Genomic DNA, 27,696 nt, shown 5'->3' on the forward strand with positions numbered 1-27,696 from the left:
AACACTTAAACCAAAATGTATGATTAGCTCTGCCTTTCATTAGTAATAATGGTCTCTTTCTTTGTTTTTATTGTCAAGAGATTTATTTCACTGTCCCATTTGAGGTGATACATTTCGCAGACACTCTGACTCCCACTCTCATGCTGAGTCCCTTTAACAAAAACTGATGTGTGATAACCAGCTGGGGACATGAATGCAGACTGATGGCTCACAAGGAGAATAAATCTCCTATCCCATTTAGCTCCAGGACCAAGTCAAACGTTTTTATAAAATAACAAATTTTCTTAAAATAAATGCAATTTCTGTTCTGCCTCTTTATCCTTGTTGGAATATAAACTTGTCCTTCATCTTGTTCTAAGAATACAGTATGGATTTTTCAAAGGATAAAGCACTTGATAATGAGAAAAAATAGCATTCTATAATACATTTCTAATTTGTTACAAAAGAATATTTGATGAGTAGTTTGAGTAAATCAGGTATTAAAAGTTAACTATGTGAGACAAAGCAGCCTCACATAGGAAAAAATGATAAATGATATATAAATGATATGTGAAAATAGACATTTGCAAAGTCTACCATGATAATGAATTCAAGGCAAAATCAATTTAATAAAAATCTGGACATATTATATAAAAATAAGTAAATTCTTGATTTACATATGAAACTTAAGTTACAACATGAGACAAGTCTTTTTTTTTTGTTTTAATCAGAATGTTCTGGATGAATAAAACATTCATGCTTGCCTTTTACTAACAGGAAATATTTCCTATCTCATTTGAAATCTTACTTACCTAGGGTACAACCTTTAAAAAGCAAAGCAAATATTTCTTCCATTCCTTATGTCCTCATCTCTTCCCTATTCATAATGTAATGAGGTTCCCATTTGCTTTAAGATTTTGATCCTGATTCTTAGCAACAGAAACTATTCACAAATTGCTTTTTAAAGGTAAGTGTTGAGGAAGCATTCAGTTGCTAGGACAACCATAGTATAATAAGTTACCAATGACAATAAAAGCACAACATCAAAATAATTGGGGCTATCTTCATTAGAAGACAAAGTGGCTGCCATAAATTAAAGTTACATTCACATGTTTAAGGCATCAATTTTAATGTTTTGGTTGTTGATGTGATTATTGCCCACTTCCCCTTCTCATGGACAGACAACTGTATTAGATGTTTTCCTCACTCAATAATTTCTTCTGAATGAATAAATCAAAATATGAATACTTAATCTTTTAACATTTCACTGAAATAAATATCAGAATGTTTAATTAATTAACATATTAAGCACCGAGTTTTAATTAAGAAGACATGTAGCTCCAGAACATCTATGAACAAATTAAAGCAACAATGCCTAAAGAACAAAAATCAGAGTCATTGGAAAACACAATCACCTAAGGTTCAAAAATTTGATTAAGTCTCAAGCATATAGACCATTAGAAGGTATAAAACATCATTAATGAGGGATGTTGCATACAGTTGATTATTTATATATGTATCTCAATAATAAAGTCACAGAAAATTTTTGTTGTGCATGAAAAGCACAAGTCTGTCTAAAACTCATTTTTTATTTAGAGCTGCTCTTTTACTGGCAAATTATAAGGATTTTCTCAGCTGGATTGAGTCTGCATGTAATAAACAATGCAGAGGAGAAGAGAGAGAGAAAAGAGGTGATTCTAAGTAAGTAAAACAAAAATAAGCTTTTTCCTGTCTTATTAAAGAAAAAAAACTGAATTTATAAACAAATATTAAAATTCTATACTAGGTGCTAGTTCACTGGTTAGAATGATGAAATTTGTGTTCTTCCTGGCCATGTCAGGATTTAAATAATTTTATGTGACAGAGCTGATGTGTTGATCAATAAAAAGACAGCAATCATTTACATGGAGAGTTTAGTGCAATTTCAAGAATCTGCATTAACCAAGCTGAGTATTTGTAGTGGAATCAATACACAACCACCTAACTTAGTGAAGTGCATAAATGAAGTATGACTGAATTTTCAACACCATTGAATATGGATTAAAGAAAAATCAAATCAATTGAAAGAATGGGTTTTGGAAATCACACAATGACAGTATTTTTGAACACATAATACTGTGCAAAATCCAGGAAAGCAAACAGATGTTTGCTTCCATTTCCCCTCTTTCTTCTAGTATTTATCTTATCATTTGGGAAAAGCTTTCTTGTACTGCAGTTTGATTACATGTGCATTTTGCAAATTTCCAGATGTGTTCAAATGTTTTAATCTACATTATGGCTTTATATTTTAGGTTTCTATGATTTCTTAATCAGAGTTCTTATTTCTCTAAACATTAAATGAAATTGAAAATTTTCATATACCCCATTTAGTTTGAGAGTATTGTGGACTTTTTTTTCCCAAAGTAGTCTTTCTAGATATATTGGTCTTCCATTTACTCAATAGATAATCAGTGCTATTATGTTGTACTATAATAATAAATTCCTTGAAGAGAATATTCACTTTTCTGCAAAAAAGAATAATAATAATAATAAAATAATAATCTTTGGACAGGTGAGGTTGAGATAATTTCCTTCCTCAAATTTGTACCAGTACAATTTACCCATTTAAGACAAGCATCCTTCCCACTAAAGGTGGTATCTGTAGTGATGTCCTTGTAATGCTTACTGAATGGTGTCTCGCAAGAGTTGATCTTGATTCTAGCATTATGGATTTAGATGATGAACATAGATAATAAATTTGTTAATTTTATGATGCTAACATTGTGGAAGAAGGTATAATAGAGGCAGAATGCAAAGTGACCCTGTCAAATTCAAGGAATGTTTAACCAAAAACAAGATAATGTTTAATCAAAGCAGAACAGTGTCGAACCTGGAAAATAAGGCATTATGACAACTGTGAAAGAGGATACGACGACATAAACTGAAATCTTAGCAGAGGTAGTGATCTGGGCCTGATAAAATGACATAAGACCTGTGGTGAAAACTATGTATTTTGGACACTGCGACTAGCATTTGAATCTGTATTTGTATGGACATAAAAATAAGATGTCAGAGGATATCTATAATTAACTAACTAGTAAGGCATCAAAGTCTCCAAAAACAACTAGAAAGGTTTACATGAAAACAACAACAAAATCATGCCTTAGCGACACACGCGATAGAAAATATGAATAGTCATTTGGAATGCAAATGACACGTTAAACAGATAAGGGAAGGGGTTTGAGAAAGAAGGCTAACATAGACTGTCCAAAGGAATATTATTTGAAAACAGAGTTGCAAAGATTTATACAAAGACGTGGTAGAAATCTGACTGAAAGCATTTGAAGGAATAATGCAACAAGAAGAGAAAATGTACAAAAGGAGTTTATATAAAAATAAAGTAGAATAGGGAATAACAGGCTGTTTGGAGAAATGGTTAGGGTTTCAGCTTCCTTCAGTTTGGAGGCACTGAAAGTGAGTGACCTCTATCCTTTCATTTTATCGTGATGCTTCTGTAGTAGAACACTGGCTTCTGTCTTAATGGACCATTATTGCTGAATCTGGGCAACTGTTAAATTGGTTGGAAAAAAATGATACTCCCAAGGCCACAGACAGAGCATCAATTTTCACTTAATAATAATTCAGCTTTCTAGAGTGAAAAAAGTCTGACTCGTGGCCAGGTACACTTGGGTCTTGGACAGCCATCTAATGAGTGTACCTTGGGTCATTCAGAGCAGTGCAACCCCTCAACACACACACAAATCAACCCAAAGGGCCTGGTGGTGTCAGAGGCATCATTTTTCTAGCAGCAATATCTTAAATTTGGAATAGAGCTTTTACATATTTCATAGTATTCTCACAAACTGCACTTACAAATAGCAATCCTAAATCTCCTACATGAGCTATGTTAAGTCAACAGAGTAAATTAAAAATTGTTTCATAAAATTTTATAGATATTTAAATTAAATTTCTGTGATCCCAGTCTAATTTGATTTCATTATCAACTAACATTATTGTTTTTACTCTTGACTCTGTAGATTGAAACTTGTATATTTCTTATAGGAAAGAAAGAAGTCCAACTGATTGCCCCATGATACTATAGTGAAAACATGATCAAATAGAGCCAGGTTTCAAAAGGTTAATAAAATAAAATTCTACAAAAGGAACACAGAAACAAATCCTATATGGCCTTAATTGTGAATGTAAATGTTTCCTTGGAGTATGCTATTGAAAATAATAGGTTATTTTGAAGGAAATCACTTCTGATAATACAAAATATCTAAATCCCTTGGAAACAAGTAGAAAATTCATTTATATAGATTAATGAACTTATGACAAGTTCATATTCAAGAGTTATTCAGGCATTCATTTGCTCCTTCCTAGGAAGAATAAATTTATTTTATTCATTCACTTTAAAAGTTACGCTTTGTAATTTCTATATAAATCATCATGGAATGTGAAATGAGACCTACATATTGGTAATAAACTTAAATCTGTTCACATAAAGACTTCACAATACTCTTTCCAATCAAGTTTCTTTAAAAAAAATTATACATTGCATATTCAATTGAGAAATTAGCCAAGTTACTAAAAGTTAACTGACTTAAAACCCCAGGTAAACAAACAAACAAAAAGGTCCATTTAAAAAATAGAGCTCAGGATAAAAATGCCAAGTGCCCTTGGGTAACTAAATTGCTGCGAGCAATTACCTTTAGAAGTAAAGTCACTTTTCAACAGACTGGGGCTTTTGTTCCTTATCTTCAAAGAACAACCCACTTGCATCAGAATCAAACTCTTTACACAATACTCAGATCACCCCACATCAAAGCACTTTCCTTTCCCTCAGTCATTTCTTTCAATTAGAGCTAATAAAGACACGGGTTTACATGCTGACTGAGGTTTGTAGCAAATCCCTAGAAAACAAATGCAAGACATTAATCAATTTGATTTTAGTTTTCAACCCTCTAGAGCCAGCCCACCCCTTCTCTGCTCAGTACCTGACCGGCGCGCCTCGGCTGTGTGCAGGTTTCAGCATGACTGTCACTGTATTGTCAGTTTGATTCAAAGGGGTCTCAAGTTCATAAGCCGGCATAGAGGGTGCTGAGGAAAAAATGAATAAGATGGGAGGTGCGTTATTTCTGGTTTACCTTTTCAGTTTTCTTTCTACTTTAATTTACAAAGAACATTAAGAACATAGTGACCTTGGATTAAATTGCAGCTATCAACTGACCACGAGCAGTCTTTATGTATCTACTCTATACAGAATATCAGGGACAACTGCTAAAAACAGCATATGTTGACTTCTTTGATTCCAGAGTTTAAGTTGAGAGAGGGTACGAGGGGGGCTTGTGTGGTGTTTGTAATATTCTATTTCTCAAATTTCTGTTTGGATTATTGCTAAATGGGTGTAAATGAGCTTGTGAAAACTCACTGAGCTGGACATATAATTTGTGTGCTTTTCTGTAGGTATGCTTTTCTTCAAAAAAATACACTTTAAATGCATATTAAGAAATAGTTACTAGGATCATAAAACTGAACTTTACAGTTCTTCCATCTAAGTCAAGGCTTTTTGTGTACCAAAGATCCATCCGGGGATTTGAAGAGAACCGCAGGAGCCAGAGAGGCTTGCTGAGATGAGTGACCACTGGTTGACCCTCAGGGAAAGCACCACAGTGGAGAAGATACGGGAATAGAAACAAGAAAGTCATGGGTTTGCCTTTTTGTTCTGCTTTGTTTTAACCAGCATAAGAGCTTAGGTACACTAATTATCTCTGGAGCTTTAGTTTACTCAGCTTTCAAAATAGGAGAAATTACTTTTTAAAGTTATTGTGGGGATTCAAAGAGTTAATAGATAAAGAGAGCCTGGCAAATATAATTCTACGAATGTTAGTTCTCTTCCCAATGTGAATCCTGTTTCTAAGACCATTTCCTGGCATTCTTTGTAGATTGTTAAGTCTCATTAAGAGAGGACGACAACAAAACTCGGATAATTTTGTCATCATCATGGACAAGAGAAATCATTTCATGAAGGCTGGGATGAGAGGACAACGCAGTCTTTTCACGACCCACGTGCCCTCTCACGTCCCAGGTATAGGTACCTGATGAGAACGCTAGAGATCATTTTTTTGCTAATATAGTTTTTAAAAATCTCTTACATATAAAGAGCTTTTATGTAAAGACACGGGTTATATCTCAGTTCCATTTATTGGATTTTCTCAGCATTAAAAATTAACTCCAATTCTATTAAAAATTAACTCCAATTCATAATACAGAATTACATCTTATATAGAGAATAGTTCTCTATCTGAGGCCCATAAAAGTAGGAAACGGTGGCCCATAAATTGTAATTTTTTTGAACTATAAAAATCAAATAGTTATTCTTCATGAGCCTATGTAGGCTAATCAAAATGTCAGCTTTCTTTGCTTTTGGATAGAATTGCATGAACTTGGGCTAGCAGTGCTCAGAACCCATATCAACCAGAATTTTTATTTAATAAAAATAGTAAAAGTCAATTATTTTTTCTAAAAGAATACCCTCTTTAAGATAACGATCTTTCGATATGGTATCCATAGGAGAAAATTACCTATAAAGGGGGATAGAGGTATACACATAGGTATACATTTGTTCTTTAAATCTCCATGATAAATTCATTCAACAGACAATACTATCTTAATTTATATCAGGAGGTCAATTCACCTAATCAACATCAGAGAGGAAGTACGTGGAGAAATTATAACTAGAACCCATAATTTCTGTTTCCAAGCCCAGTGGTCTTTCTATTCATTCATCTGTAAAATCTATGTCATTTTCCTAACCTCCCAAGATCTTCTTTTTTTCCAACTCTCCATACTGTTCTTATAACCTAATGTTTTATATTAAATATCAAGTGTATATTAAACTTCAAGTTTGTGCTCATAAATAAAATCTTACACAACAAAAACTTTCCCCTTAAGTTGTAACTGTTTAAAAAAATCCCAAAGCTCCCTCCCTCAAAACCTAGCAGAACACTTACAGTAGTATTCTAGTTGTATTTTCATTCCTTCAATTCCAAACAAAAACTTTTAGAAAACTAAGAGAGACAATATATATATAAATCAAGCTAAATATCTAGCGACCCCTGACTGATTTAAAGAGCTACCTCCTTCACCCACCTCCTGCTCCTCTACCCCCAGCCAAAACAGTCAAAGCTTCAATTCAAATACATCCTTACCCATACCCGAAGGGGAAAATATGGAAAAAGAAAATGTCCATGGAATGTGTTTATTGCTGTTATATATCCCATACCAGATGGCAATTCATCCCCTCTAGTCTGAAGCACAAAGACATTTTCTGCACAGTTGCATATGCCCAGAAATATTTCTCAAGTTATATCTTTTCTTGGATGGTGTAGTTGAGTTTATACAAGCAAAAAGCTGGAGGCCATCAGTGGCTAGTGCCACCCCCTCTGTTGTCCACTCTCTCTGTAGGATGTGAAACTACTAATGATGAAGGTCCCAAGGAAGGTTGATCCTTCTGGCAGCGAACTCCATTAAATGCTGTCTTTCTGTTGAACACTCAATCCCTCATTGCTCATTACAGAGATTTTTTTCCATCACTACTGCTCTGGTAACTTGGGAATACGAAGGGGATGAGAGTGCACAGAATAGAACTTTCTGCTCATGTCCAAGCCTCCAAAGCAAACTGTTGAAATAGTAGCTACTTTTTAACACAGGAGGACCATAAGCTCCTAAATTATAAATATTTACAGTATTTCATTTAATCCCATGAGTCTGATTTTCAGACATCCAAAAATATTCATTTGAATACAATGTGTAAGTTTGGGTAAGCTTTGCATACTTGAAATACAAAATGCCACTTCTGATAAAAGACATAACTCATAATGTATAATACCTGATATTTTGGTTGTGAACTGATTTGTTGCTGGAGGTCCAAAACCCTTAGCTGTGCTAGCTCGGATGGTAAAGGAGTATGTTGTCCCTGGATACAGTCCAAAGAACAGAAAATGGGTTTCATTTCCCAGTTTTGAAACTCTTCCACTTTGATTGGATAAGTCTATTTCTGGGTCAAAGGAACTGACTGCTTTGTAGGTGATCTGCAAGAGAATAAGAATATGATAAAATATCTGGAGCAGATAGTCCAAGATTGCATCTTTATCCAATAAACCCTTCTGATGTATGCACTGTCAGATAGTGTATGATAAACTCTCCTATTCACTTAGACTCTTCAAATCCTGGATCCAGTGAAGAGGCGCAGGAACTCAGCCAAAACTGTTATGAGTTATTACTTTTATAGACAGAGGAACTTATAGCTAGTAGATTAGAACATAAAGGATGGGTTTGGGTCTAAGCTTATACTTTGAAGTTGCTTGCTTTCAGAATGTCATTTTGGAAAACTACATTGCAGCTGGTTTAAAACAAAATAATAAAACATACAACTAGCTCAAACAGATAAGAACCTGACAAGGGTAAGACTTCATCGCTCATCTAGCGACCACAGGTGGATTTAGCACTGAGTAGGATTATTGTCTACTGAGAACAGGGACACTTTTCAGTGTTTTTTTTTTTTTTTTTTTTCAATGTGGGCAAAGATATCAGCTCCAAAAATAAACGCTAGACACGTGTCAGTAGCTCCTGATGCTATGACTGTTGCCCTCATGATGGGTCATATTTACATCTTTTCTTTATAGCCGTGCAATAGAACTTTCTGTTGTTATCTAAGTGTTCTATTCTGCACTGTCGAATGTGGTAGCAAGTAGCCACAAGTGTCTATCGAGCACGTGAAATGTGGCTAGTGAGACTGAGGAACTTGAAATTTAATTTTAATTAAATAAAATTTAAATTTAAATTGCCACCCATGACTAGGAACTGCTATTTCGAACAGTGTGACTCTAGAAGCTTTCACGATATTTGCTACATAATAAGTGTTCAAAGCACATTGGATGAGTCTGAAATGCATGCAAATAAATATAACATAGGTGCCTTTAAATTTTGCCCTTTCAAATGAATTTTAAAGGATTTTACTATAAGTAGTTCATCAACTATTTAAGAATATGCATTTTAGTGGTGATTACTAACTTCTACCGGTTATAATGACATAACTTTTAAATGTGGCATATTCAAAGTTTTAAATTGCAAAACTGAGCACTTTTCTTGCTTTTAAATAGGTAAACTTACTTATAATTTATGTGCATGAACACTAACACTGTTATTATAGAAAGTGATAATTGACATTCTTTCTTCTTATATTTATACCATGTCATTATAATTAAGGAGTCCTCTCTGAAAGAATATTTAGATTGAATCAACTAAACTTTGGCAAGAAAATGTTTGCTGTATATATTAATCACTGCAGTGTATGCCACTCTCAGAGTCAGGCAGCGTATCTGTTGTTAACCCTCTACCATATTTCCCTCATGAGGTTACTCTGAGTCAAGAGACAAGACCATGTCTGCCACCAGCTGCTGTTGGAGGTACTTTAGCAACGCCACTGCTGTGTGCTCAGTGCTTACCCGATCCTCCATTCTGATACCCCCGGAGAAAAGGGTGGTTCAGAGAAGAAAGATCTAAGCTATGGTAGCACAACTGCTCCCCAAAGTTTATTTATTCATTTAGTCCCCCATTTGAAACATATTAATTGCATGCCTCCTTATGTACCAAGCACTGTACTCTGAGCTGGGGTCTCATATGGTGATTCAGACTTGGTACCTTGCCCTGTAGGAGGCCATAGTCTGGTGGCGAAAGAGATAAGCAATTCAATAATTATGACACAATCTAATTAAAATAAAGACTAGCACTGCCCACCAGAGCTAGGTTAATCTTCTTGTTCATTTTATTATCTTAATAAGAACTTTAATGGGAAACAAATGCATGTGGGACAAAGTCCAAACTCCCTAACTTTGTGTTTAAGATCTGCTTACATCTTCCCCAAACTGATTTCTAAATACTTGATATGATGACATGGTATTACTGTCTGTCTTGGGTAGGGGACACAGATTTACTGTACCACACATAGTTACTGGGCTTTTCTTACATCGCTTTGCTTGTTAACTTTCATCTGCCTGGAACATGATAGAGTTATGTTTTCTGGTAGGAAACTTGAAATTTAATTTTAATTAACTAAAATTACTCAAATTCAAACTACCTACTCAAATTCATTCCTTCCATTCAAATATTGATTAATTGAACATCGACACTCTGTGGTCAGCAGGCAGACATGGGCCTTGCCCTCAGATAGCTAAGAATATATAGACTGGGGTGGGTGAGAGACAATAAGTAAATTACTAATCAAATGAAATTAAATTAAAAACACTAACTTCTGTAGGAAAAACAGATGGGATGCTAAGATAAAGAATGTTGTGGGGAAAGAGGAGAACATCTGTAGCCATTTAGAATGGTTGCGGTAAGATCCACTGAAGAGATGACATTTAATCTGAAGAGACTTGAACTTTGTGAAGGAGCCAACACGCCAAGAGTTTGGGAAAGAATAGCATGAACCAAAGCTGTGAAGCAGGAGTGTTCGGGCAGTTAATGGACAGAAAGAAGGCCTATGTGGCTGTAGCCCAGTGAGCAGGGTGAGTGTAGTCCCTGCGCGGCTGGAGAAGTGGAAAGGGGCTATACCGCACAGTGCTCTGTACCCCAAGATGGGCTGATGAGCGTGTACTTCCTCTAACCATGGTCATGCAGGATAAGCTAAACTGGGGGTTTGTAACTGTATTTCAGTCACAGCCCTTCTATAATTTGTTACAATTAATAGATTCTCTCTCTCCCACCCATAAAAATGCACATACACACTAATTAATGTACTCCTTAAATGATGAATCATCTCCCTCATCTTTTACCAAATATCTAACAAACGAATATGTCATGTATATGTGGACACAAAATGTCAGGAAGTTCACTGATCTCCCTCAAACCAATCGGAGCTCTGGGAGTTTGAATACCAGAAGAAAAGCTTCTCAGGAATACGGTCAGTCTAACTCTAGAATTGCACTGTTTAATAAACACCTGTTCACCTGAGCAGTATTTCTGTAGGGCACCAAAATATACCTCCACGCTCAAACTCAAATGTAACATGACCTTTTGGCACCTATTTTGTTCATTTGCTCATCCAACAAATGTTTATTAAGTGCCTATTAAGTACTGGGCTGTGGAAAAGCAGTAGGAAACTCCCAGAAGAAAAGTTTGGAACTGTTTTCACACTTGCACTGTATCACTAGCCAAGGGCAATTTTAATGAAGCCTCTATATAGAACACTGATGTTCTACTGTAGGGTCAGGGTAATTTTATGGGATGGCCCAGTCAAAAATTAACTGACACATAACCAAAATATGTGTGTGTGTGGGGGGGGGCGTAAATTCAGGTGAGATGCAGTCAACTGCTGCTCATATTGGATGATTTCTGGTTTACATGTACGTGTCTGAATTATTACAAAATTATTTTCCTCTCCTCTACTTAAAGTCTCAAATTCTAAACTGAAAGATTCATAGAAAAACAAAATGGAATAACATGCAATCTCTGACCAGGGAGGAAATCAAAATCTTCTAGGGAATGTGAGTTGATTATAATTCCAGTCAGTCTTAAATATAATCCTTTAATCAAGGTCCAAGCAATCAAAAGAATGAATTAAACCTGATTTCAGGGGAGGAAAGGACCTAGGATACTTCAGGGGAAAGTACAATATTTGAACGAAATACTGAAAGATAAGAAGAAATATGATAGGAGGAGAATGGAGGGGAGAGATCAGGTGGAAGAAAGGATACAGTGGACCCTCCTTATGCTCGGTTTGGCTTTCTGCAGTTTCAGTTAGTGATGGTCATTCATAGTCTGAAAACATTAAATGGAAAAACACAGAAATAAACAATTCATAAGTTTTAAATTGCGTGTTGTTTTAAGTAGTGTGATGAAATCTACACCATTCTGCTCCATCTGGCCTGGAGACGTGAATCATCCCTTTGTGCACTGTCTCCACACTGTGCATGCCCCCCGCCCATTTGTCACTTAGTAGCCATCTCAATTATCAGACTGACTGTTGCAGTAGCGCAGTGCTTGTGTTCAAGTAACCCTTACTTTACTTAAAGTGGCCTCAAAGTGCAAGATTAGTGATACTGACAATTGAGAGAAGACTTTACGTGAAAAGGTATGTATAGGAAAAAATACAGTATATTTAAGATTAGTACAATCTGTGGATGCAGGCATCTACTGGGGAGAGGGTAGTGGTTCTTGGAACATAGCTCTCTCAGATAAGGGGAGACTACTGTATAAGGGGGTCTACTGTATAAACAAAAGCAGGGGGGTATAATGGCTCAGAAAGTTCTTGGAGAAAAAAATTCTATATACATGGCTTATTAAATTTGAGGGAAAAACAATGGGAGATGCAGTAATAAATGTTAATTGGGATTAGAACATGCAAGGCCTCTAATATTGCAGCCAGAGTTCTTAACTTGGTCTCTAAATTCTATTTATTTCGATACTATTACTTAGTTCAGTCAATAATGATTAACTGAGCCCAGTTATCCAAGCTTGGAATCTTGAAGTGTCTTCCTTCACCTCTTGATCTCTCAATGCCTCACTCATCCGACAAGTCTAGACCATTCTACTTTACTATGTGCACAAGCAACACTGCGTGCACTCTATACTCCAGTCACATGTTAAATGGATTTGCATTTGGTATTTATTTCATTTTCTCTATAGTTAGTTATTCTAGTATACAAGGGGCAGTACTTTTTATACTTTTGTCTTCTTCCAATACTTTAACATATGTTAAATAATAATAAAAAAAGCCGGTTGATGTATTAACTCTCATGACCAGGAGTTTACTCACTAGGCAACCTAGGGCTATATAAATTTAGTGATTTGCAATGAAAATACTTAGATATATATATTCCTGTGCATTTGGGAATATTATGACTGATAAACTTCTAGAAATAAGCTTGATATGCAATGTTTAAATTTTGATCAATACTTCCAAATTGCCTAATACGAGGTTGCAGAATGTATAGTCTGCACATTCACATTTCTCTGCATCACGGCATAACATCTGATATTACACAAACTTAAACTTCTTGTAACACTTGTTTTATTTCATTTCAATCATGAGCAAAGTTGGGTAGGTATCTTTTCACATGTATACATGACATTTGGATTTTTTTCTATGAGTTGTCTCCTCTTATTCTTTGTCTATTTTTTTCTAATGGAGTGTTCTGTCTATTTCTTATTAATCTGTATCAAGTCTGTATATTATAGCTACCAGCCTGTTCACTGCTATAAATGTTGAAAATAATTTCCCAGGTCTTCTGTTTGTATTTAGACTTTCTTCATGGTATCTTACAGCATTTGGAAGTTTAAATTCTTATATAACCAAATCTGTCAATCTTTTTAAAATGATTTTTGTGTTTTACATCAAGCTTAAAAAGATAAATAGTTGAACTTCGAACAACATGGGTTTGAACTGCAGGTCCACCCACTTATGAGGATTTTTGTCAAAAATATACAGTTGAAGTCTACGGCCATGCTACCCTGAACAAGCCCGATCCCATCTGATCACGGAAGCTAAGCAGGGTTGGGCCTGGTTAGTACTTGGATGGGAGACCACCTAAGAAGACTAGGTATTCTAGGCTTAAAAAATAAAAAAATAAGGGATTGTAAACTGACAAGGTCCTTGCAATCTGTGAGGTCAATCAAGGGTTGCCTCGCCTAAAATACACACACACACACACACACACACACACACACACACACACACACACACACAGTTGGCCCTATGGAGGTTTCTCACTCATGGGTTCAATCAGCCAAGGATTAAAAATAATATTTTCAATTTGCGGTTGGGAATCCATGGATGTAGGGATTGACTCAATGAATTGTTGTTCTATGTCATTTTATACATCAGGGACTTGAGCATCCAAGGATTTTGGTATCCACAGGGGTTCCTAGAACCAATCTCCCTCAGATACCAAGGGACGACTACTAAGTTCTGAAGGAGTCAAAATTATATGTGGATTTTCGTCTGTGAGGTTGCTGGTGCCCCTCGTGTTGTTCAGGGTACAACTGTATTACAAAAACATCTTCCTTATTTTCCTTATAAGTTCTTATAGTTTAATTTCTGTGTGTATATCATAAATCTACTTGGTATTTACTTTTGTATGATGTGAGGTACAGGTTTTATATGGCATATTATTCTTGTAATAAAGTGTGGGCTTGCTAACATTTATTAAATCTTATCCATCTACATTCACAAATAAACTTACACTAAGATTTCTATCTTGCAAAATTTTGCATGGACAGGCATCTAGTTGTTAACAATAATTACCTCTGAAAAGTAAAATTGAGAAACAAGAACATTTTATTTTTAATACTTCTTACTTAAAATATTCTTTCAGAGAGCAATATTACAATTAAAATTTCATAAAATAAAAATTTTGATAGTTATTATAAGTATCAGTCCAGGTTTCAGGAAGATGACCCTGATAAAATTAAATGGCTGATCGGGAGGTAAGGTATGAGAAGGGCTGGAGTAGAACAAAGACAGGGAGAAGGGAAAGAAAAGGCTAGTTTGAGAGGCTGAAGATGGGCATCAGGGGAATACAAAGGAGAGGGCACAGAATAAGACCAGAAGAATGCTTTAATGCTGTAAACTGCCAAAACTCCTGGCAAAAAATGACATTGTCAGCATTTTCTAGTCATTAATGATTGGTATATCTTTCATAAGAGGTAGAGAACTTAAGAATAACCTGAACCTACAGAATACTCATTTACAACTACAACACTCAATCTGTTTTTCTTCTTTCCTTCAAAAACTATCCAAGTGTGCTCCCTGCCTAAAAAATCACCTGCATCATTTATTACTAAGCTTTTTCAACTACGATAATTTATCTTTCCTTCCAGTTTTTACTTATAATCAAATCTGTTTCTATGACAGAATATACTGTTCCTAAGGCCCCTGCTTCTTTTTAGGCAACTGTTCTATTTCCTTAGCATGATGTTTGTCCAAGGAGATTGTAGTCTTCCACAGGAGTGACCAAGTCTAGTTAAATATCAGTTCTTGGCTACAGGAGTAAGCTATGTCTATCGTCAGCTCTGGCACGGGCTGGGTGAATCATAGTAGAGTGCTTCTTAGCTAAAGAAGAGCTCCCTCCTGAGGCCCCAATCTAAGGCCTACCTTGAGTAACCTGGAACTCCTTCCTTCCTACTTCTAGAAAAAATGGAGAAAACAGAGAGAAAGATTTGGTGGTCAGAAAAGTTACTTGTTACACAAAGATATATGTTCAGTGAGATCAGCAAGAAAGAATTTGGCTATTTTCTGTTTGTCCAGATACTAACATGTGGCTTTTAGGACAGGTGGACTTATTTCTTGAAACTAAACATGGATTTCGAAAACTGTATCTTTTCTGGTAAAAAAAAAATTCTGTTATTCTTGATGGCAAGAATCCCCAAACCTGAGACCTGAAAATGGTCATGGGGCCAAAAAATATCAAATAAAAGATTCTGTTCACTGAGGAAAAAAATAGGAACTTGTTTGATTTAATTATAAAACTTAGCTCTATAGAAGGTGAGCCATGAATTTTCATAAAATTCAATTCTTTTACAATGAAGCAGCCAATGAACAGCCTCGATAACGAAACATGAAAGTAATTTTCTTTTATCTTTTATCTTACTTTGTTTAGCTTTCAATTAACAACAATTTTATTTTATTTTATTTATTTATTTTTGCATTTCAATACCAATTTTCAAAAGATATAAGGAAACATCAATGTGAGGCTAGTTGGGTCAGGGAAGGGGTTTACCAGTGATTACTGTCTGACAGCTAATCTGCTCAGGCTTTTGTCAGTAGTTCTGAAAGGTATTCAAGCAGAGGTGCCATAGGAGGAACTGTCGCGAATTTTAGAAGCCTAACAACATATAATTTTGTTGAATTTGCATTCAAATAAATGCTACCTAAAAAAAATGTACCTGCTTGTTTCTATGACAATGGGTATAGTGAAATGATGCTCATACAGATGTGATGACTGTCACCTCATTCTTGCTATTACTTTCTTCTTCGAACAATTCATCAAATTCTTCTCTGCTATCATTCAACCATTTGATATGCCTCAGTAGACAAACTATGTCACAGAAGTCTAAAGTGTGTTTTGCTAATACGAAGAAACCAAAAGGCATTATTCTATTGTTACTTCTGAGACGACATCTATTGACTTTGCTAATTGGATAATCAGCAGTCTTCTATAATTCAGTAGTAAAATATTTTAAAGTTAGCAAGAATAGGATTCTGTGGTTCCCTCCTAATCAATGTACACTACAAAATACTTATTGTTTTTAATAAAGATGATTTAAAAATATTTTTTTTGTATCTTTACATGTAAGAGCATATAATTTGCAAAACATCTCAATCATTATAAATATGAATCCTGAAAATATACATAATTCACAAACTCATTTTATGCATATGCTGTCTACAAGATACCTACTTCAGATCAAATGACACTCACAGACTGATAGTGAAGGGATGAAAAAAGATATTTCACTCAAATGGAAATGAAAAAAAAAGCCAGGGTAGTGATACTTACATCACATAAAATATACTTTAAAACAAAGTTTATAATAAGAGACAAAGAAAGACAAAGGAGGTAAAAGACACGTTCTCATAAAATTATGTCATTGAAAAAAGAAATGGAAGAAGTACAAATAAATGGAAGCTTATACTGTGTTCATGGGTAGGAAGAATCAACATCGTTAAAATGGCCATACTACCCAAAGCAATCTACAAATTCAATGCAATCTCTATCAAAATACCAATGGCATTTTTCAGAGAGCTAGAACAAATAATTCCCAAATTTATTTGGAACCATAAAAGACCCCAAATAGCCATGGCAATCTTGAGAAAGAAGAACAAAGTTGGCGGTATCACATTATCTGATATCCAACTATACTACAAGTTACAGTAACCAAAACAGCATGGTACTGGCATAAAACCAGATACATTGATCAATGAAACAGAATAGAGAGCCCAGAAATAAATCAATGCCTACACACTCACTTAATATATGACAAAGGAGGCAAGAACATACAATGGAGTAAAGACAGTCTCTTCAATAAATGGTGTTGGGAAAATTGGACAGATACATGCAAAAAAAAAGAAAAAAGAAAAAAGAACTGAACCACCTTCTTACACCATATACAAGAAAAGACTTAAAATGGATTAAAGACTTAAATGTAAGACTGAGAAACAATAAAACTTCTAGAAGAAAACATAGACAGTAAACTCTCTGATATTGCTAACAGTAATTTCTTGTTGAATATATCACCCCGGGCAAGGGAAACAAAAGAAAGAATAAACAAATGGGACTACGTCAAACTAAAAAGTTTTTGTACAGCAAAGGAAACTATCAACAAAATAAAAAGACAACAGACTCATTGGGAGAAGATATTTGCTTATGATACATCTGATAAGAGGTTAGTATCCAAAATATATAAAGAACTCATACAACTCAACAACAAAAAACAATCAATCCAATTAAAAAATGAGCAGAAGACCTGAACAGATATTTCTCCAAAGAGGAAATGCAGATGGCCAACAGACATATGAAAAGATGCTCAAGGTTACTAATCATCGGAGAAATTCAAATTAAAACCACAATGAGATATCACCTGACACCTGTCAGAATGGCTATCATCAATAAATCAAAGAACAACAAATGTTGGTGAGGATGTGGAGAAAAGGGAACTCTCATACATTGTTGGTGGGATTGAAAATTGGTACATCCAGGATGGAAAACAGTCTGGTGGTTTCTCAAAAAATTAAAAATGGATATATCTTTTGACCCAGCAATTGCACTTCTGGGTATTTATCCAAAGAAAACCAAAACAATAATTTGTAAAGATCTATGGACCCCTATGTTTATGGCAGCACAATTTCCAATAGCCAAGATATGAAAGCAACCTAAATGCCCATCAACAGATGATTGGATAAAAAAGTTATGGTTCATATATACAACAGACTATTACTCAGACATTAAAAAAATGGAATTCTATCATTTGCAATGAGATGGATGGACCTAGAAGTTATTATGCTGAGTGAAATAAGTCAGACAGAAGATAAATACCATATGATTTTACTTATATGTGGAATCTAAGGAACAAAAAGAACAAACTAATCAAAAATAGACTCACAAATATGGAGGACAATCTGGTGACAGCCAGCGGGGAGGAGGGTTGGGAATGGGGTGAAGGTTTAAAGAAATACAAGTTAGTAGTTGATAGATGGTCACAGGGATGGGAAACATAGCATAGGTAATGCAGTCAACATTAATGTAATCGTTAGGTAGAGACCCAGAGGAGAGAAAGAGCAATTAGGGGGATCATTTTATAAGCTATATAAATGTCTAACCAATGTACTGTATACATGAAAGTAATAAAAAAACTCATTTTAATTTTATCGCTTCTATACAGTAACCATTATAACTATTGAAAGCATTAAACTTCTTAAAAGACAGAATGCCATTATGCATTTTTAAATACTAATCTAGCTACCATAGAAATTATAATAAAAAATTAAATTACTAATAAATGTATATACTACCTCATATAAAGTGATGACACCATATGTTTGAATTGGTTCTCGCCACTGAAGAAATATCTTCTCTTCAAAGGTACTTCCTTGGATGGATTCAGTAGGAACAGCACCTGGCACTAGAAGGGAGCAAGGAAAATCAATAAATGTTTAAGTAACAAATGAAGAAAAAAAGGGTTTTCTAGGCTTCAGAAACTTTTAACTATTGAGGCACAAGATTTTAATAATCCATAGGTAAACTCAATTTTCTTTTAAAAATATAAAATTCAAAACCACTTTGGCCACATTGCCCTTATAAAGAAAAACATTTCCTCGCTTTTTTCTTTAAAATTTGAATCAATTATATGAAGCTCAGTAATCATCTTTTAAACGATTTTTTTGTTCTTTAAAAATAAATAAAGAAGGCTATACAGCAATGAGAAGTCCCACACATTGCCTGTGGTAGTGTAGATCAGTACAGGTACTTTGGAAAATAATTTGGTCATATTTAGCAGAGTTAAAGAGGCATGTATCATATGATCCAATAACTCCCCCTCCAGGTATATTCCCTAGTAATATTCTTGCACATATGTACCAAGATGCATTTACTAGGATGTTGGCAGAGCAGCATTTTTAAAATAAAACTAGTAGAGACAAACCAAATAGTTTAATAATTTTTTATATGCACAATAAAATGCAAAAAAGACTGAAAATAAATGACAGCTATAGACATCATCATGGGTAAATTTTATAACCATAATACTGAGTGACAAAAATGTCAGATATTAAAAATATACACTAAATAGAAGTTTTACAGATGCGATATAGATAAAATAATATACTTTAAAATTGTTTTTTTTTTATTAATAATATAAAAGATTTGGGAAATTTTGATGCCAGTTTTTTAAACCTAAAATATGAAATACCTTTGATTAGTTTGTAAAACAAAACCCTAAATGGCATAAGGGAAGATAGAAATTTACTTGCCAATTTTCTATAAAATAACATTTAATATTATTTTTAAAATACTGTTTAACTCGTATTCATTTAAATTCAGTTTTTAGCTTTATATTATATACAATCTAGTATATTAATGTATCTATCCTATTTATAAACTAATATATCAATACTACTTATAAATCTATATTTATAAAAATACACTAAATATGAATATATGTATATTGAGGGATACATGATTAAATCTTTTCGTGATAGTGTAAGTAATCAAAAAAGTGGTTGGAGAGGACTCGCACTTCTCAATTTCAAAGCTACAGTAACAAGACATTGTGGTGTTAGCATAAGGATAGAGATACAGATCAGTGGAACAGAACTAAGGATCAGAAATAAACCTCTACATTTGCAGTCAGTTGATTTTCATCAAAAATGCCAGGAAAATTCAGTGAGGAGAAAATAATCTTTTCAATGAGTGGTGCTGAACAACTTTTGGAAGAATGAAGTAGGATTACTACCTCATACCATATATAAAAATTGTATCGAATAGATTAAAAAGCTAAATGTAAGCGCTAAAACTACAAAGCTCTTAGACAAAAACATTAGGTGTAAATCTTGGATTAGGCAATTGTTTCTTAGGGAGGATATTGTACCTCACAGGAACTTATGTCTAGCACCTGTTTTAGAAGTTCTAGAAATTCAGATTGAGATATATAGATTATTATCTTAAGCTTGTGGAATTGAACTTATTCTGTCTAGTGATACTTTAAACAGTAATAAAAAGTAAATTAATTCCACACATTTTCTCATGAAATAAACAATATTTCAATAAAAATACTATAGTACAATAAAACTCACAATGTTCGATGAATTAGAGCCTTTGCTAATGGTAGATTACTAAAGTGACCCCACCATTCTTTTCTCTTCAAACTCAGTATCATTTCATAATTATTCTATTTCTGTCTTTCTTTTATCTGTCTTTTTTGAAGTATTTTTATTGTTGTTAGGCAATATAATTTGAAATAATTAACTAACTAATTAACCAATTATAGCTAGCATGCTATAAAAAAATAATAGATTTTCATTTAGAAGTAATGCATACCCCAACTTCAGGAAATAGCAAGATAATATAAATAAAAAAATAAGTTATTCTGATCTCATGTTTTGACAGAATTTAACAGAATTTATAGCACATGTCTGTTCTCAATTTGAAACCCAAAAGTGTTGAGTGGGTTCGTGCTTCAGCAAGACATATCTGCTCATCTCTAGAAATGACTGCATTTATTTCCCTCTCTTATTGACTAAAATATTACTGTTGATTAAAAAATGTATTAAATTATTGTCAGCAAACTTTATTGTTTTAAAGACTAAGTAGATATTTTTGAGTGTTTATTACCTACTCAATGTCATGCATATTGCTATAGAAGAAATACATAAGGCTTCTTCTCTCAAGTAATTTATAGTTAAGAGAAAAAAGTATATAACAGTGTGAGAGAACAAGGAAGGGGTCACAGTGAACTGATTTGAATTGTTACAACAGTAATAATCATGCTCAACTATTAAAGGCCCCTCTCTGGCAGCTACAAATAGCTCTCTATGTTAACTTACTCTAACCCTAATATGCCTGAGTATGGTTATTATTCTCAAGTTTCTCAAATGAGGAAATTAAGGCTCAGAGATTTAAAGATCTTATGTAATGCAAATAAGGTCATAAGGATGGGAGGAATATGGGCTGAAAGAGTTGGAGACAACTTTAAGAAGAACCTGAAACTTGAGGAAAACTTTGGAGGTTAGCAGGGAAGATGGACTTGAGAGGCAGTCAGGTGGAAAGTTAGGTGGCAGAGGACAAGAGGTAATCAGAAAGGGCCCGAGATATAAGAAGTGTGGCATAAGGAACCAATACTGAAGTGACATTTTTGCAGAAGGAGCTGCAAGTGGAGGAAAGTTATTAGTTCTAGAACAGGAACCAAGAATACATTAGACCTTGAAAGTCGAGACTTGGATAAAGAGAGTCATTGAAGGCTCTGTGGAGAGAGTGATGATGCTAATGTATTTTAAAGATCAATGAGTGAATTAAAATAGGAAAGAAAGGTTAGACGCTATTACAGAAATTTCAATATAAAATAATGAGGCTCTGAACATAGGTTGTGGAAGTTGAGAGAAAAGAACAATGTAATACCTTGGAAGTAGAAATAACAGGAGTCAGGACCAAATTAAATATTGAAACACAGGGAGGGAAAGGTCCAGAGATGACCTATTGACAATGCTGACACCTTCTTCCTTATTTGTTGAGAGATGAGGAAAAGTTAGAAGAAACAGAAACAGGGCTTCCAGTTTTGTAATACCCCTAACAAAAATAATTGTAATAAAACAACTATTTGACAGTAGCCAATTATGTGGGGTGAGTGCATCATTTACTCCAACCGTTATCATGTTTCTCTTCTGTAACAATATGCACGGTATTGTATAGGTCATAAATACTCAAAATATTTTAAATGAAATAATAAAGTGTTATAAATATTTACTTTGTTATAATCAATGATCAAAGATCATAATCAGCTTCATGAAGAAACAAAAAGTTAAACATCTATTTTTCCCAGGAATATGTAAGTATACTCATTTAGTGAGCTTCCCAAGTTCTATGTGACTTATTCTGATGCCTGGCAAATGAATTTTATGTCAAATATATGATACACTACCACTGTATTTTATGTGCTATGTGAAAATCTGATTGTACGTAAGAGTCCCCTGTATAATCAGTGTAAAAGCACATTATGTCCATGCTGAGATTCAAATAGTAATTTTATTATTTTAAATTACTTTAGAGGTTTATTGCAATTGTATATTTGTTTTTATTGATAAGTTGCTGATAACACGCATGGTTCATTTGTTAAATTCTTGTTTATTAAGGTAATTTCCAATTAAAACATTGTTCCTATGGGAAAATATGATCTATTTCATGACCGCCGATCTAATGAGGTAATTTCTCAGTACAGTGCTGAATAGCAAAGCAGCCTCTACTTTGGGATGAATTTTTATATGAACTATGAAAAATGTTTTAGAATATCTTTTAAATACATTTAAATAAGCATTTCATATAAATGATATAATATACAAAGCAACTCTTCAGTTCAATATAATAAAACTTGAATAAAGAACTATTTAGAGCATTATAGAATTTATATATAAAAGTGATTTTATGACTCTTAAAGGATTAAAAAAAGTCTATAACTTTATTTCCTTTACCCTTTTTAATCAGCACTTAAGTATACAGAAGCACAGATATATTTATTTTATTCAACACAGTAAGTAGACCTCCCTTCCATTTTCATTATAAAGATCTCAATTTGAAAGAAACAAAAGCTGCTTTTTTGAGAAGATATAGATTTCACATAAATATATCATTTAAAAGTACTCACGATCTTCATCTGTCTGTACTATGAGTTCTTGACTTTCCTTCCGTCCCTCAGGATTCATGAGGATGAGCTTCACACTGACATTGGTATATGGTGAGAGGTTAGTGATTGTATGTTGAGGGTGTGAATTATCTGTGTCCCAGCTTACTTCTTCTCGCACTTGTTCCTGTCCTCCTACTTGGTAACAGTAGTGGACTGTGAGATTGTAACTATGGCAACGAGTCACATTATATCCAAATGGCTCCCAACGGATAGTGATTTGTCGAGATTTTACTTCTACTACTTCCAGTTTTCTTGGGCCTCGCATGGGATCTGTTTAGGAAAAAAAAAAAAAGGAAGAAGAAAACATAAAAGAAAAATTTTAAAGCTCTGGTGAAGCCCAGATGTCACAGATAGTCCTACTTGTCCCCAGTATATGATCTCATCTTCTTCCAGAATAGTAAAATCCTTAAATCTCATCAGGGCATATGGCCATCCTCCCTCCAGCTTTCCCAGACAGCCCTACCTATACTTTGCAGCTACTGGAAATTTGTCTGGGCAATTATTGAAGTTCAAATCTTCATTTCCATTTATGCATAAATTCCTTGTTATCTCATCACTTAGGATATAGAGAGAACTTAGATCCAACCCTTTCCCTGCGACCTCCAACAAACGAAAAAATTTAAAGTGAAATAATGCTTTGGTTTTAAATATGCTAGATGGGATTAATCTGCCAGATATCTGCTAAAACCATAGAATGAAGTTAATAATTAGTCATGCTACTCCAGATCCTATAATAACACTGGAAACTAAAGAAAAGAGATAAAAATTCCCCCAAATAATCTTGAATGTCATTCTCATGGAATATTTCTTATTATAAAATTAATTTTTTAGAGTTAAATTGCTAGTGTTAGGGAAAATATCATAAATAAATTCTTTAGAAATAACATTGAAGGTTTTTTCCGTTAAAGAGATTTTCACACTGTAAAAGAAATGTCTTATTTAATGCTTCATTAGTTGAGTGTTTACAAAAACTTTTAATAAGCTCCAGATCCCTTATACATAAACAAATTAACATGGCATCTCTTTGCCTCTTTCCTTATTAATCATAGTTCTCCACAAGGATTATTCTAAAGCATTTTTCCAAAGTTTTCATCAATTTTACTTACTAATAAAATGACTAAATGCTTCAAATATTAGTTTAAACAAGGAATGCAGTTCTAACTTAATTTCAACAGAAAACTACTTTCACTATATAAATAAGCCTGTATCATTTTAGTATTCTTTAGCCAAGAAAATACACACATGAATTAGGTCCCAGGAATTAAAAAAAATAAAGGCTCTATCTGTCTACTAGTCAAGTTTTCTTGAAATGCATACTCCCTTCCTCTCTGTTACTATCTCTTAGGATTCCATCATGGTAAATTGTGCTTCAAACTTCCAATAAATTTGCAGAGTAAAATAGCTAAGCCCAGTACAAAATAACCATTTCTATGACCAAGGTTCCAGAGTCCCTATTGTCATAAGAGGGTAATTAACGGATTAGAGAAAGAGGCTTTATATTTGAGGTCTAACTTTTAGATTGAAAGATGCTTGTGCTCATTGTCTTACATCTTCAAGTTCCCAGTTAAAACAAACTATCTTACAGAGCTTTTCCAAACAGAACATTTCCATTGTGCCTTTTGTGGGCTTTTGCCCATAGTACAGTTCTGTCGTGTCTCCTAATGTGTTGATATCAACGTGACAGGGTCAAATTGTATTAACAGGGGGAAAGGGATAAATGCCACTTTGACTATGATTCCTAAACATTTGTCCTATTAGTTAAAAACTTAATGGAGAAGTTGAATCAATGCCACAGTGATGGCACCAGGATCCACCTTAGCGAGAATGCTATCATTTTCTTGTCAGGGCCCAAAGGCAACAGAGTAGTGAGCTGGGAAAATGGCATCTGATAACATAAACTGAATGTTCTATGGTATCAAGTACCTGTGATAACATCCTCATGACAATAGTTTTGATAAGCTAAGTCCAATGACTAAGGGAATCTGACAATTCTTTCAACTCATTCTAAGCAAACTGCATGATTTCATTGCTTCTTTTATTCTTTTCTTCGATCATTCCGCAACATTGAGCTCTGATCCAGCAATGGCTTATAATGGTTATGTCTTAAATTAGTGTTTTATATAGTACCTTTATCTTTAGTGTTTCTGCTGGAACCATTACTATTAGTGTGCTGCTAACTGTGAATGAGCCATTCCACAGGGACATTTACTCCAGTGAGTTATACTGATGATACTGAAAACTCTGAAGAAATACATCACACTGTAGGAAATAAATAGCAGCTTCATAACCAGAAATGTGTAATTTCAGTAAGCTAATTACAACGCATACTGCATTTCTAGGAGTAGAATAAACCTCCAAAAAACTTGGCATACTATTACTACCATTCTATGTGCACAAAATAAATCTCTGGAGTTAGATAAAAGGGCAATAAATTATATTCACAAGACCTCTAGTTGCTGGATATTTGCTTCTCTTTCCTCACAATCTTAAAGATGTTACTAAGGATGTGAGTCGGTTCTAAGGTCATGTCTCTTCACACTCGCACCCTCGGCCCACATTGGAACGGGCATCCTGACAGGTCCCATGGCACAAATTATGGGGCCAGCTGGTCTGATCTGGGCCCACTGACTCAAGGTAAGAGACTAGAATAGCCTCCCAAAGGAGTGCAATGGCTGTTGAATCAGAAGCTCAGTCCGGAAGTCCTTACCAATTCCCCTACTGGCCGGCAGCATTTTTCATTCTGTTCTCCTTCTGCCAGTTTTAGCCAGGTTTCAAGCAGAGATGTTTGACAGTTGCAGTCCTGACCGAGGGACCAGCAAGCCCAGTTCTAGCCTCCAGCACTTTAGCATCCTATTTAATCAGTGGTCCTGAATCCTTCTACATTCATTCCTGTTTTTCTATGAATCGGGGCAGAAACTGACTGATAGAATCAATTTTCACTGCAGGTTCAATTCACAGCTCATTTCTCTGGAACTCTGCACTTTACTTTCTCTTATTATTGCAGTGCTTTTCTTGAACCTCAATTTCAGAACCTGTGAGAGATATTTGGGTGTAATTTTAAGATCCTGTCATTGATAATCAAAAACACAGATTACAACCAATACCCTCAACTAACAGGTTTCTCTTTTCTCTCTCTTCATGAATTATTCAAGGTCTATTACAATAAAAGGAATAATCATCAGAATGGCCCAGTGGGCCCCCTTTTGCACCTTTAGCTACTGTATTTCTGCCTTGCCAGTTATACAGAGAACATTTTGCCAGTGACAAAATAATGAAATAATTGCTTTATTTATTTTACTATTCAATTAAATCAATGCAAAGACCTGATTAATTTATATTGGCCTACCCAGTCATTCAGCATTCCTAAGCAGCAAAGATTCCAGGCACATTGTACTGTTTTCAAGTGAAATAGCTATAGTTTTTTAATTGGTCAGGGTTTTCCAGGATTTTAAAAGTGCTATATTCTGAAATATAGCAATCTTTAATTTATGCTAACTTATAAAAATCTATACATCTGTGATGTAATTGAATAAATTAAAACTTATATTTATATGAATTTGAAAAGTCCCTTCCATCAAAATATTTTTCACAGATATTACATTAATAGATTTTACATTGTATCATAATTAGAATCAAGAAATGTACTTGAAAAGTTTTTTTCTCAACTATATCACACAATCCTATATAATAGTTTCTTCCTAAACAACAAATTGAATTTCAAAAATAGTACTAATTTAAAATATATATTAAAAAAATAGTCTTATTGAATAAGTGAATATAAGTGTAGCAGTACCAAGTCTTACATAAAATCAAACAGTCTACTTTATTTCTTGGTTTAGGATAGACATAGTCTTCAAAATTTCTTTCGTGTTTTTCAAGTTCTAGTTTGAACTTGGCCTAAATCATAAAGATAAATAACCTAGTACCCTATACTGCCGGGAAATAGACTATCCACATAACAATTATATCAATTTTTAAAATTTTGATCATAGTAGAAAGCTGGAATTCCTATTTATATTTTATGAGAAAAGCAGAGGATTATCTTACATAACAAAATGACTAGGACATACACTACGGTGAGAACACAGACCCCCTCAGGCAAGAAGAAGCTAAGGTTGCATACACACTCCAAACGTGAGTGACCACTGACATTCTAGTGGTTTTAGGTGACCCTGAAAAAGAGCAGTGAGTATATCGCCTTTGTTTAGTTTGGTTTGTACATTTAAAAAATTAAGTAAAAGAATCCATCTTAGGCCTTAAGGTAGTCACTCAAGGTACCTGGTTTAAGGATAGTTTCACTAAGTCTTTCAGGATAATTTTTTAAATGATTTTTTTTAGTTTAATGTTCTTACGTAGAGTTTGTTGAATAGCAGTTGGAAAAAAGAAGCAGTGAAAATTTTACTATTGATACTTTCCGAAGTAAAGAAACATGGGCACTGATAAGGCACTCAATGGCAATAACATTTGTTGTGCTGTATTCTGAATCAATTAACTGTACAAAGGCTCAGAGTCCCACAGTGATTGAAAGGTGTTATTCTGTTATACATGAACTATTTTTTTGTTGTTGGTTTTAATTTAAGGTTTTTGAAATTTTAAGTAGTAAAACCTTAAAAACCATTGAAAAGTACAAAATAAATCAATCACCAGTGTACCTACTAATATCAAATGTTAACATTTTGTGGTTTGCTTCAGCTCACGTTTTATTAAAGAAATAAAATATTGCTGACATAAATCCTTTCCACATTCCCGCAGGCTATTCTAAGGTTATTATGTATCATTCTCAGA

The 27,696-nt window shown here is 34.1% G+C and overlaps 1 protein-coding gene and 1 pseudogene across 1 annotated transcript in view; one reads left to right on the forward strand and one right to left on the reverse strand.

The window, feature by feature from the left end:
* PTPRM (protein tyrosine phosphatase, receptor type M) overlaps nt 1–27,696 on the reverse strand; it is a 737,127-nt gene that overhangs the window by 288,220 nt on the left and 421,211 nt on the right. The window contains exons 8-11 of the mRNA XM_011366167.2: nt 22,873–23,181; nt 18,533–18,642; nt 7,850–8,051; nt 4,956–5,058 (exon numbers count right to left, since the gene is read on the reverse strand). Coding sequence (XP_011364469.1) covers nt 4,956–5,058; nt 7,850–8,051; nt 18,533–18,642; nt 22,873–23,181 — 724 coding nt within the window. The remainder of the gene's footprint in view (nt 1–4,955; nt 5,059–7,849; nt 8,052–18,532; nt 18,643–22,872; nt 23,182–27,696) is intronic.
* Nucleotides 13,456–13,574, forward strand: LOC111743791 (annotated as a pseudogene).

This window comes from Pteropus vampyrus, unplaced genomic scaffold (assembly GCF_000151845.1).
Source record: "Pteropus vampyrus isolate Shadow unplaced genomic scaffold, Pvam_2.0 Scaffold122, whole genome shotgun sequence".
Lineage (NCBI taxonomy): Eukaryota > Metazoa > Chordata > Mammalia > Chiroptera > Pteropodidae > Pteropus > Pteropus vampyrus.